Below are 12420 nucleotides of genomic sequence, written 5' to 3' on the forward strand. Positions count from 1 at the left end.
TCCACAACGTAGCGTTGGAGCTTTCATGGTTTGTTACTTCTTCTTCGGGACTGGCGCAATGTGGCGGTGGAAATTTCCAACGCCGTCTGCGATACAAACTCAAGAGACGAAGACGAATATTACGCCTGCTTCAAACGCGACAATTGGTTGATGATGACTTGTGCCATTGAATTCGCCAGTGGATTCTCGACGAGAGCCCCTACTTGGCGCATCAGTTATCGGTGTTTAAACCCGACAACCTACCGAGGAGGGTAGTATTTTAGTTAGTGGGGCTTGTTGAGATTAGGAACTCGAAGGTAAATACAGACACACGATTTAGACAGGTTTGGACCGTTGAATAGCGTAATACCCTACGTCCTGTGTGTTGGTTGGATTGAATTGTCTTGTAGGGGTCCCAGTCTCGCCTTATATTATCGGGAGCAGGGTTACAGGTCAGTTGATTACACGAATGCTAGTCAGATTCGACTAGACGAGTTCTACTCTTATTGCTACGAGTACTTTTTCTAATCCTCGACTAGTTCCTATCTTTCCACGTAGATTACACCGTCTTGCACCATAATATCCATGTTAGATGCGTCTCAGTATCCAGCCCTATACTTAGAACTATTCAAACATTACGATGGACCCATAGATATACGTTCAACCCCCTAAAAAAGTCTCTCTTATAATGTACTTTGTATCAACAAAGTGCCACACCACTAATGGAAAGTTTCCAAAATCTCTCATAAAACATCTTTATCAGTTGAAAAGAAGAAGTCTCGTATGATGATTGATGAAAGGTGCCCATCGTCCAGAGCCCAAGCACAGCATAAAATAGGAATATCATCATTTTTGAAATTTGTTTCCATGCTTTCCTTTTATCCGTTGGTTTTTGTTTTGCTCCACAGAAGATCTTGTCTCCTTGGGTGTGCGTGTCCCATCCATCCCATGTGTGTTGTTGTTGTGGACTCCCACTCCTCTCTACTCGCTGCCACCCTTGCCTGACCCTTCTTCTTCGCCAGTTCTTCACCACCCCCACCAAGAACCACCTCATCCCATCCCGCCCTCGCTCGCAGTTTCACCCACCCCAATCCATCTATCCAGAGGTGAAAAGCCACATTCACCAGCAAGCTTTCCTGTTTGCTGCATATAAATCTGGAAGGGGAACAGCACGAACAGGAGAGGGACAGACAGACAAGGGAGGGAGATCCGTGAGGAGGGAAGGCCGCCTCCATGGCTGAGAAGGAAGGCAACCTCGACGCCGTCCTCAAGGAGGCCGTGGACCTGGTATGCCTCTCCTCTTTTCTTTTTTGAGAAATTTCTCTTTGGCTTGTTGCACGAGCGACTTCTTGGGAAATTGAAGCCTGCGCCTTTCTGCACTTTCTCGGCTCCTTTTTCCTAGATTGCTGTTCATGCTCTACGAAAATCGCATCTTTTAGCAAAGACCTTGATAACCTGTATGCTGGCTCGTGGTCCTTGTTCTGTGGATTCCCTAATTCCAGGTGGCATTTTGGCACAGGGATTTTTCTTTAATTTCTCTGCCTATTTCTCAAATCTGGTTCCTTCACTTCTCCTTTTGGGTCCAAGGTACATTCGTAGAGACATTGGCATGTTTCTGCCCGTCTGATTCTGGGCATACTTGTTGTTACATGTAGTAGTAGGAGGTCTCATGGCGACAATTCAGTGACGGTCGTTGCATAGCTACAGTTGTTGATGTAAGGAATTGTGTCACTGAGCTGATGCTGCTTATCCTTTCTGCAGGAGAACATCCCCCTCGAGGAGGTGTTCGAGAATCTGAGATGCAGCCGCGAGGGTCTCTCCACTCAGCAGGCGCAGCAGCGCCTCGAAATCTTTGGCCCCAACAAGCTCGAGGAGAAGGAGGTCTGCTTTCATTCACGTTACCCCTTTCCCTCTCCCTCAGCGTGCTGGTTGCGTCGAATTGTCAGCTTCACATATGTAATGATTGCTTAAAGTTGGGATTTTTTTTACCGGTTGCAGGAGAGCAAATTTCTCAAGTTCTTGGGATTCATGTGGAATCCACTCTCCTGGGTCATGGAGGCTGCAGCAATCATGGCCATTGCTCTTGCCAACGGAGGGGTAAGACAGTGAAACCTATGAACAGAATTCAGATTCCATTTTCAAGCTCTTTCCACCCTGCTTTCTTTTTGGTTGGACTATATTACTAATTCTAGTTGTCCTGTGATAATGTTCATCAGGGGAAGCCTCCGGATTGGCAGGATTTTGTTGGCATCATAACTCTGCTTGTCATCAACTCAACAATCAGTTTCATTGAGGAAAACAATGCTGGTAATGCTGCGGCTGCCCTCATGGCTCGTCTTGCACCTAAAGCCAAGGTCCATTACCACCCACTTTATGTTGTTTCCCGCTATGTTCTGCACGAAGACTTGTTGTGTCTACCGAGCCCTTCCAGAGGTCTGAACCAACTTAATTTTGTTCAGGTGCTTCGTGATGGCCGATGGACTGAGGAAGAGGCAGCCATTCTTGTACCAGGAGACGTTGTCAGTATTAAACTGGGAGACATTATACCTGCAGATGCACGCCTCCTTGAGGGGGATCCTTTGAAGATCGATCAGGTTCTTCCCAATGCCATCATTTGTTATAATCACATAGCGTTTGATGAGCCATTGTGATCTTTTCCTCATAACTTCTCTTGCGTGAAAATAGTCAGCCCTGACTGGAGAATCACTGCCGGTCACCAAAGGTCCCGGTGATGGCGTCTATTCTGGTTCAACGGTTAAGCAAGGTGAAATCGAAGCTGTTGTGATTGCCACTGGTGTTCACACTTTCTTTGGAAAGGCTGCACATCTTGTTGACTCCACAAACCAAGTTGGCCATTTCCAGAAGGCAAGATTGAAACCCTGACTATATGAATGCATTCTGGACCGAATTATCAATGTATTCCATTGCTTATATTACTACTTGATTGGTGCAGGTCTTGACGTCCATTGGGAACTTCTGTATTTGCTCAATTGCTGTGGGGATGTTTGTTGAGATCATTGTCATGTATCCCATCCAGCACAGGGCATACCGCCCTGGAATCGACAACCTCCTCGTCCTTCTCATTGGAGGCATCCCCATAGCCATGCCGACAGTCTTATCTGTAACTATGGCTATTGGGTCACATCGTTTGTCTCAACAGGTTTGCTGATGGATCATCACATCTTTGTAGTTCTGTTTTCTTTATGGATGATCATATCATCAGATTTCAGTTTTTTCCTCTCTGTTGATATAATATTTAATGAGTTTAATAGTATTTCTCCAGGGAGCTATCACAAAGAGAATGACTGCAATCGAGGAGATGGCTGGCATGGATGTTCTTTGCAGTGATAAAACTGGAACATTGACCCTGAACAAGCTTACTGTGGACAAGAACCTCGTTGAGGTGAGAGAGGAACAACTATTAGCATTCTCTTAGCTCTCTCATATCTGGTTTAAATAACTTCAAATTTGTCATCCAGGTGTTTGAAAGAGGCATTACTCAGGATCAAGTGATTCTCATGGCTGCTAGAGCATCTCGTACGGAGAACCAAGATGCCATTGATACTGCTATAGTTGGGATGCTAGCTGATCCTAAAGAGGCATGTTGCTTTGTCATAGGCTTGAAGCAGAGACGGATGATTATATTGCTTATATGATAAAATGACTCTTTGTCCATGTTTTTGTGCAGGCACGTGCCGGCATCCAAGAAGTTCACTTCCTACCATTCAATCCTACTGACAAAAGAACAGCATTGACATACATAGACAGTGATGGCAAAATGTTTCGTGTTAGTAAGGGTGCACCTGAGCAGGTACCACAAGAATCAAGAATTAACTAATTATGGCTCGATATCTCAGCATTGCCTTATGAAAGCATTTCATTCATATTTATATATCATTGCATATAACATCATGCCATTGCTCAATGAATGGACTGCAGATTCTCCATCTGGCTCACAACAAGTCAGAGATAGAGAGGAGGGTCCACGCTGTGATTGATAAGTTTGCAGAGCGTGGACTTAGATCGCTTGCTGTAGCATATCAGGTGAGAAGACAATGCAGCTTCTATCTTGGCTTGCTATCCACATTGCACTCACCACAAGAATAACATGAGCATGTTAGGTCCATTTTCTTCTTTTAAAGAAATGCAAGGTCCATTTTGTCTATCAGTCACACCACTAAATGTAATGACTATCATAGATCACCAGTTTTATGCATATTTTGCCTTAGTGGTGAACTGTTCTATTTTACTTATGTAGGAAGTACCTGAGGGGAGGAAAGAAAGTCCTGGTGGCCCATGGCACTTTGTTGGTCTGATGCCACTTTTTGACCCTCCAAGACATGACAGCGCTGAAACAATTCGAAGGGCACTCAACCTTGGTGTTAATGTCAAGATGATCACAGGTATAGTACCAGATGAACAGTATCAAAATGATCTCATTTCCTATTTCTTCAGCTCCATATTTCTGAGTGAATGTGCCTTTGATACATCCTATTCATTAATAGAACATATTTTTTTATAGAAGTACATTGTGGTCTGGTGGTGGCTTCATCACACTGACAAGATTGTTCTCTGTTTCTGTTGATCCCAGTGTTTTGATTTGTTTTCTAACGTTCAGGTGATCAGCTGGCAATTGGAAAGGAAACAGGACGTCGCCTAGGAATGGGTACAAATATGTATCCTTCTTCTGCTTTGTTAGGACAGAACAAGGATGAGTCTATTGCTGCTTTACCAGTTGATGATCTCATCGAGAAAGCCGATGGTTTTGCTGGTGTATTCCCTGGTATGTTTTTTAATGAGGAACAAATATTGTTGGGAGGAGGCATCATGATCTAATTCTGGATTAATTGAGTATTTGTTTTTCTCCAGAACACAAGTATGAGATCGTGAAACGTCTGCAAGCACGGAAGCATATCTGTGGCATGACTGGTGATGGAGTAAATGATGCACCAGCCCTAAAGAAAGCTGATATTGGTATTGCTGTTGCTGATGCAACTGATGCAGCCAGGAGTGCTTCAGATATTGTCCTCACAGAACCAGGACTTAGTGTGATCATTAGTGCTGTGCTTACAAGTCGTGCAATTTTCCAGCGTATGAAGAATTACACGGTATGCTAGAAGTGGAAGTATGCTCTCAACTATGCTATGTCTTTCCTTGTGCTATTTGACTAATGCATTTTTATTATGAATAACAGATCTATGCTGTCTCGATCACCATCCGTATCGTGGTATATTTTCTTTGTCTGTCAGTACTTCCGAGCTAAAAGCCTAAAACTAGATCATTGCACACTGGTTCCGTTTGGAATTAAATTTCTACTGAATTCAACACAAGCAAAACTGTTTGTGATATTCCCATGCATACCTTTTCTATATACTCATCTAGCATTACAATTACACACATGGATCCTACAATATTGCCTGAGGGTTTAACTATCACTTTTTCTCCTTAATCTCGACAGCTTGGATTTATGCTCCTTGCCCTCATTTGGAAATTTGATTTCCCACCATTCATGGTCCTAATCATAGCAATTCTAAATGATGGTACTTTCCTCCCTCACTGAGTCACTGTCTCCGAAAGATGTTGAAGTAGAAACCAGGAAAGGTTCTAATGCTATTTGACAACTTGGTGTGATGAATAGGTACCATAATGACTATATCGAAGGATCGTGTAAAACCATCTCCACTACCTGACAGCTGGAAGCTGGCTGAAATTTTCACAACTGGAGTTGTCCTTGGTGGATATCAGGCAATGATGACTGTCATCTTCTTTTGGGCTGCATACAAGACAGACTTTTTCCCAGTAAGGATTCTTTTCATGAGTTAATTCAGTTGAAATTTATTCTTAACACTAGGGTTGGCTAGAGAACTTCTACTTTTTTAGGGCCTTTACTTATTTTTGCTTACTGGTATTAAAACATTTCAGAGAATATTTCATGTTGAAAGCCTTGAGAAGACTGCTCAAGATGATTTCCAAAAGCTTGCCTCTGCTGTCTACCTGCAAGTCAGCACTGTCAGCCAAGCTCTCATCTTTGTGACAAGGTCCCGGAGCTGGTCATTTGTTGAGCGTCCTGGGTTTCTACTGGTCTTTGCTTTCTTGGTTGCGCAGCTGGTGAGCTCTTACTCCCTTTCCTTTTTTTTTGAGGGCATCTTACTCCATTTCCTTCTGAATAGGTTTGGGAGTTATAAGTTGATTGAGGTAAATCTCCCGTTTAATTGCAGATTGCTACGCTGATTGCTGTGTACGCTGACTGGGCATTCACTTCAATCAAAGGCATCGGGTGGGGCTGGGCTGGTATTGTGTGGCTTTACAACATCATCTTCTACTTCCCGCTCGATATCATCAAGTTCCTCATCAGATATGTTCTTAGTGGGAAAGCATGGGATCTGGTCATTGAGCAAAGGGTAATAAGTTAATAATATATGCTGCACCAATTGTGTATTGGAGTGCTGGGCATGATGATCGTGTGGCTAACGTGCATCATCATCCTGTAGATTGCATTTACAAGGAAGAAGGACTTTGGTAAGGAGGAGAGGGAGCTGAAATGGGCACATGCACAGAGGACCCTCCACGGGCTGCAGGCACCGGATGCCAAGATGTTCCCAGAGAAGGCTGGGTACAATGAGCTGAACCAGATGGCCGAAGAGGCGAAGAGGAGGGCCGAGATTGCAAGGTAGGACCACAAACGACTTTGTTGCTAAATAGTTGGTACTTTCTTATGTGTAACATATTCTTTAGGTCCACTCCTGCCCTTTTTTCTTCCTCATGAATGCATTATTAGTACTGATAGATCCATTTGTGGGGGATGAAAAGTGGCTTTTGTGGTACTGGTAGACAATAGTTAGTAAAGGTGCTTGATAATTATGCAAAGCTGATTGATGGGGCCGTGGATGATTTTTGCAGGCTGCGGGAGCTTCACACTCTCAAGGGGCATGTGGAGTCTGTTGTCAAGCTGAAGGGGCTCGACATCGAGACCATCCAGCAGTCCTACACAGTGTGATATTGCCTGTCCAGAAGAAAGGATTTTTTTTCTTTTTCCTTTTTGGCCACCGAAGTGTGAATTTGACGGTGGCTGGCCTCTCTTTTGTTTTATTTAACTGAACTGCAATCACATCACCGCCAAGTACTTGAAATGAGACGGAATCGCTTGATCTCTGTAATATGTCTTGTCGTCGCATGGTTTACTAGTAAGTAGTAAGTTTTGGTCGCCTATCCAGTATCCTACATAAGTGATAAGTGCTTGAAGGCGAAGGGAGCACAGTTTTTGGCCGTCCATGGGAATGGGATGCATGTGTTGTTACCGGGGGTGTTTCGGAGGAGGGGGCTAAATTTTAGCTCCCGTCACATCGAATGTTTGACACTAATTATGAGTATTAAATCTATATTAATTATAAAACTAATTACACAATCTCTAGGCTAAAGGCTAAATCGCGAGACGAATCTATTAAGTCTAATTAGTTCATGATTTGACAATGTGGTGCTACAGTAACCATTCACTAATGATGGATTAATAGGCTTAATATATTCGTCTCGTGATTTAGTTTAGGGGTTCTGCAATTAGTTTTGTAATTAGCTTATGTTTAATCCTAATTAGTATCCGAACATCCGATGTAACAGGACTAAAATTTAGCCCCTCCTCCCAACCAACTCCGAAAGAAAGATTATGTCTGTGTATCTTCTTTTTTTTTTCTCTCTTGCTGTGGAACATCGACCTACCGACGATAGATGAATGATTGGCTAACTGTTGTGGCATGTGATGTCTGGGGCTTCAGCTTCAATGAATGAATAAAATACATGCATGGAGCTGGAGGTGAGCATTGAGATGCTTCCTTTGCTGGAACAATGCAATGTGTTCCAGATCTGTGCTCCATCTGCAGGTAGGTTCATATGTTGCCTGCTGGTCCCTGCATGCCAGATGGCTGCCTTTCTGAGCTGTGTGACGGCTGGAAACAATCTCATGGCCACTGATATCATCCGGAAAGTTTTAAAGGAGAACATGAACATGTACCATCTGTATAAATAAATTGGGGTGCGTGGAAATCCCTGCTAAAGTTTAGCACCTATCACATCGGATGTTTAGATGTTAATTAGGAGTATTAAATATAGGATAATTACAAAATTAATTGAATAGATGGAGTCTTATTCGCGAGACGAATCTATTAAGCCTAATTAGTTCATGATTTAACAATGTGGTGCTACCGTAACCATTTGCTAACGCTGGATTAACTAGGATAGATTCGTCTCGTGAATTAGCACAGGAATTCTGCGATTAATTTTATAATTAGCTCATATTTAGTCCTCCTAATTAGCCTCCGAACATTCAATGTGACACTGCTAAAATTTACCACTACACAATTCCATTTATAACATTACCCAAATATTGTTCTGACAATTGTTGTGAAGCAGCTCCCTCCGGCCCAAGTCGGCCCAGGGAGAGCAATCATGCCGCAGCGGCCCATAACACTGAATCGGCCTACTTGTTGAGGCGAGAGCTCCCACCACCACCGCAAGCGGGGCAGATAGCTTCGACGAAATGCCGCCATGGCCGCCGTGTCTCCAGCCCACCCTCTCCACCGCTCGCCGCGCCACCGCCTTCTCCTTCTCCAGGAGCAGGAGGAGCCGCCTCTCCTCCTCCTCTTCTATCCCCGCCTCCGTCTGCGCATCCCCGGGCGACCACACCCACCAGCAGCAGGTAAATCAATCTTACAGGCTTACCGCTAAGAGCTGCCCCCACGCCTCACACTAGGTGCTGCCCATGTGTCTAGAGGGACAACGAGGAGCAGTCGTTGGTCGTGGTGGGCGGCGGCGCGGCGGGGGTCTACGCCTCCATAAGGGCCAAGACCCTGGCGCCCCACCTCAACGTCGTCGTCGTCGAGAAAGGGAGGTTCTTGTCCAAGGTCAAGGTCTCCGGCGGTGGCCGATGCAACGTCACCAATGGCCATCACCTTGAGCCCATGGTATGCGCAATCCCCTAGTATTGCTCTATCCTTGTCATTTATGCTTGTTTGGTAAGTGGCAATGTTGCTCCTCTGCAGGGACTGTCGAGAAATTATCCTAGGGGGAACAAGGAGCTGCGAGGATCGTTCTTCACCGCTCATGGCCCGCAGGACACCATGCGCTGGTTCACAGACCATGGTGTGGAGCTCAAGGTAGCTAGCTAGCTTTGTTGACACCACATCTGACTCAGAATCTGTATGTGTGTGCATTCCTCTGAACCAAACTACCCATTGCTAATTGCCATGTCAGACGGAAGATGATGGCAGAGTCTTTCCTGTCACTGACAATTCAGCTTCAGTAGTAGACTGTCTGCTGAACGAAGCTAGAAGACTTGGAGGTACCTTTTGCTAATTGTCTTTGCAGTTAATTTCCCCCACATGTCGTCACTCCCTGACCAGTCCAAAACCAAATGGTGAAGTTTCTCTGCAGGCCGGCAAAGCTGTGCCTAGTGTATCTGTGACTCAGCATGGAAAGTTTGTCCTCAAGGTTGAGAAGCGTACTGCTGATCTTGTTGATTACCTCAACGCTAACTATGTTTTGGTTGCGACAGGGAGCAGCCAACAGGTCTGGGAGTCCCCCTCTCTTTGCATCTTGTCAAAATATAACGTGTCACAAAGTTACATTCTTAACATTTTTCTTACCTGTAGGGCTATTCAATTGCTGCACAACTTGGTCACTCCATTATTTCACCAGTGCCCAGCTTATTCACATTTAAGGTTGCAGACAAGCGACTGGCTGATCTTGCTGGGGTATGCACCCACAAATGCTATTTTCGATTCCCATGCTAAGAATTATTCTCTCCAGTAATGTAAGAGTGATGTTTCAGAATTCGTGCAGCCAAATTGCATAGGTTTCCTCTGTGCATTTACCTATTTTTTTCATAGTTTATTCTACCAAGGAGCATGAGTAAACATCAAATACTTGTGCCTTATAAAGGAAACCTGAGTACACAGTTGTTGTTTTTTCTTTTCTTGAGAGCAGTACTGAACTGCAACCACATTTACGCTTTTCTTCTGCTATGTAGGTTACATTTCCAGTAGTCAAAGCAAAATTGAAGCTAGATGGCGTACAAAAGAGTGCTCCGGAATTAACTCAGGTAAACAGGCTAATTCTTTTCAGCAATGGGCTTACTCTGAGAGAGGTAGTCAACTAGTCATGCACATTTGCTTACACTAGGTGCCTTTTGTTACAGACTGGCCCTATGCTAGTTACACACTGGGGCCTTAGTGGGCCTATTGTTCTTCGATTGTCTGCATGGGGAGCACGTGAACTACATCAATGCAACTACCAAGGTATGAATTATGATGCAATGAAAGACGCAGTAGATTGACAACTGGGCAAAATGTCACCGTTATCATATTTCTAATTTGAATTCCTCATCATTGTTGTGCTGTAAAACATATTGTACTCAGTACATCCAGAAGATGCAGAACACTCCATTGTACTCTTTCGTCAATGCATCTGCAATTTGCTACTTTAATGAAACGGTTGACCTTTTAGATTATCATTTACTGAATTATGCATGTTAGCAAATTTCTTAATGATGCAACTGTATTTGAATTTCATATTAGAATTTTTTTAGTGTAAAGAGCATTTGGACATCTATAAACTATATCAATTTTATTATCATTTAGAATCTTTGTTCCTTTCCTCAAATTCAGATGGTTAGCCCTTTCTGCTAGCCTTTAAGTTTCTATGGCACCCTGCCATGTAAACATATGTAATATGTTGCATATTTTATTTTCCTTGTTGCTCTGTTATCCAAGATTTACTGTTTTGCCTCTTCATCTGATGCACTTCTCTAGTTTTTTTTTTCTGTCTATCATCAAATACATGAAAATTGAGGACAGGAAAGCTTACTGTTGACTTTCTGTACAGTCAATTGTATCCAATTTCTTTGGTGAAATCTATACACTTCTTTCAACACAGGAAAGCTTATGGTTGACTTCGTACCTGACATTCATATTGAGGACATGAGGCGCATCCTATTCCACTACAAAGATCAGCATGCGGTCCATTTCTTTCTTTGCACTCTTGCATTTACATACATACTAAAATTAGTGCCTTAAATCTTCAAATCAGGATTAGCATTTGTTACTGCTTACTGGTCTGTGTCACATTGGAGCATTTTGATCAAAGTTTTAAATGACCTTCTAATTCATTAGAGAAATATTTCTCTTGTGAACATTTTGGCAGTTCCATTAAAGAATTAATGACAAAGTTGAACTAAAAAATGTTGATCCCTGCAGAAGCATAAAGTAAATAACACCTTTCCCATGGAGTTTGGCCTGGTGAAGAGATTTTGGAGATTCCTGCTAGAACAGGAGGTCATAAGATTACTGAATAGCTCTTTACTCATCACTTTAATCAGATGATTTAATCAAGTAAAGTCGTGTTTGCAGAATTTAGATGGTGATATGCACTGGGCCTCCATGCCAAATAATCATCTAAACGCAATAGCCCTTCGGTTGAAACAATGGATATTTGAGGTTGTTGGGAAGGTTTGTAATATCCCTATATGCCAATTGAAATTTCTCGGTCTAAAATAGGGCAGCAACAACGTTTCTGCCAAGACTCACTGCCTATTATGGTATCATCGTACGTAGGGCCAATTTAAAGACGAATTTGTGACTGCCGGAGGGGTTCCAATTTCAGAGGTTCATAGTCTTGATTGCATTTTTCTTGAACATGAATCAACTTGCACATGGACCTAACTTGTTTCCCTGTTGTTATAGATATCACTTGGCACGATGGAAAGCAAGAAACAGCCAAATCTTTTCTTTGCTGGAGAGGTAAGTATAGAACATGAACTTTTAATGGGTAGCAATAATGCAATAATCTCATGGAGGGTGTTTTTTCTGCAGGTACTCAATGTTGACGGGGTCACCGGTGGTTTCAACTTTCAGGTCAGTAGTGTAAAATTCGTGAAGAATTGTTTACTTGAGAGAGTAAAAGGCTCACAGCAAAGTTTGGAGACAAGTCTTGAATGGAAACTTGAAACTTCTCAGGAGAAGATTTGTAACTAGCTTTAGTTGTCTGTTTTCCACAGAACGCATGGACTGGTGGGTACATAGCTGGGACAAGCATAGGCACGTTGGCATTGACAAGCAACTAGAAGGATCATAGAAGCAAACGGATTGAGTGATGAAGTAACTCCTTAGATCATCTGGGGGGATGATTCAGGGATATCACTAATTTTAAGGATATCCAAGATGACCAGGATTAGGGAGCTACATTTGCTAGTGAATCATAACTCTACTACTCTAGCCTAACATGGGTTCCATATACAGTAGTTAAGAGTCTAGGCATACAGATTGCAGTCTGGAATGACAGTAGTTTCGATCTAGTTCAACAAGTTGTGAATTGTACTTGACCGATCAGAATGCACATCGAAGTATGTTCCTCTGTCTGAATTGTCAACGTTCAGTACTTTGGGTTCTGACGAAG

At 43.1% G+C, this 12420-nt stretch overlaps 2 protein-coding genes across 4 annotated transcripts; both read left to right on the forward strand.

The window, feature by feature from the left end:
• The first annotated feature begins 933 nt into the window (after positions 1-933).
• Positions 934-7186, forward strand: LOC117848889 (plasma membrane ATPase 1). Its single transcript, XM_034730467.2, has 21 exons — positions 934-1266; positions 1741-1860; positions 1978-2076; positions 2196-2333; positions 2439-2573; positions 2665-2844; positions 2933-3139; positions 3263-3382; positions 3459-3578; positions 3668-3790; positions 3919-4023; positions 4238-4382; positions 4598-4762; positions 4849-5087; positions 5174-5206; positions 5438-5519; positions 5618-5778; positions 5902-6087; positions 6198-6380; positions 6471-6649; positions 6880-7186. The coding sequence occupies exons 1-21, from the start codon at positions 1213-1215 to the stop codon at positions 6974-6976; spliced, it is 2871 nt and encodes a 956-aa protein (XP_034586358.1). The 5' UTR covers positions 934-1212; the 3' UTR covers positions 6977-7186.
• Positions 7187-8470: 1284 nt separating this feature from the next.
• Positions 8471-12386, forward strand: LOC117847891 (uncharacterized). 3 transcript variants are annotated; one of them, XM_034729192.2, is made up of 15 exons: positions 8473-8668; positions 8742-8933; positions 9012-9125; positions 9223-9310; positions 9392-9537; positions 9621-9722; positions 9998-10069; positions 10166-10265; positions 10903-10985; positions 11223-11300; positions 11376-11474; positions 11580-11630; positions 11709-11765; positions 11838-11879; positions 12023-12386. In XM_034729192.2, the coding sequence occupies exons 1-15, from the start codon at positions 8510-8512 to the stop codon at positions 12086-12088; spliced, it is 1449 nt and encodes a 482-aa protein (XP_034585083.1). In that variant the 5' UTR covers positions 8473-8509; the 3' UTR covers positions 12089-12386. The 3 variants fall into 3 exon arrangements, with proteins under 3 accessions (XP_034585084.1, XP_072149026.1, XP_034585083.1); XM_072292925.1 differs by lacking the exon at positions 11223-11300 and having other exon boundaries at positions 8472-8668; XM_034729193.2 differs by lacking the exons at positions 11223-11300; positions 11376-11474; positions 11580-11630 and having other exon boundaries at positions 8471-8668.
• The last annotated feature ends 34 nt before the right edge of the window (positions 12387-12420 follow it).

This window comes from Setaria viridis, chromosome 3, assembly GCF_005286985.2.
Source record: "Setaria viridis chromosome 3, Setaria_viridis_v4.0, whole genome shotgun sequence".
NCBI lineage: Eukaryota > Viridiplantae > Streptophyta > Magnoliopsida > Poales > Poaceae > Setaria > Setaria viridis.

Coding starts and splice junctions, on each gene's coding strand:
- LOC117848889 (XM_034730467.2), top strand. CDS start 1,213: ATGGCTGAGAAGGAAGGCAACCTCGACGCCGTCCTCAAGGAGGCCGTG. Junction 1,267..1,740: donor TCAAGGAGGCCGTGGACCTG/GTATGCCTCTCC, acceptor TCCTTTCTGCAG/GAGAACATCCCCCTCGAGGA. Junction 1,861..1,977: donor ACAAGCTCGAGGAGAAGGAG/GTCTGCTTTCAT, acceptor TACCGGTTGCAG/GAGAGCAAATTTCTCAAGTT.
- LOC117847891 (XM_034729192.2), top strand. CDS start 8,510: ATGCCGCCATGGCCGCCGTGTCTCCAGCCCACCCTCTCCACCGCTCGC. Junction 10,986..11,222: donor ACTACAAAGATCAGCATGCG/GTCCATTTCTTT, acceptor TGATCCCTGCAG/AAGCATAAAGTAAATAACAC. Junction 11,880..12,022: donor CCGGTGGTTTCAACTTTCAG/GTCAGTAGTGTA, acceptor TGTTTTCCACAG/AACGCATGGACTGGTGGGTA.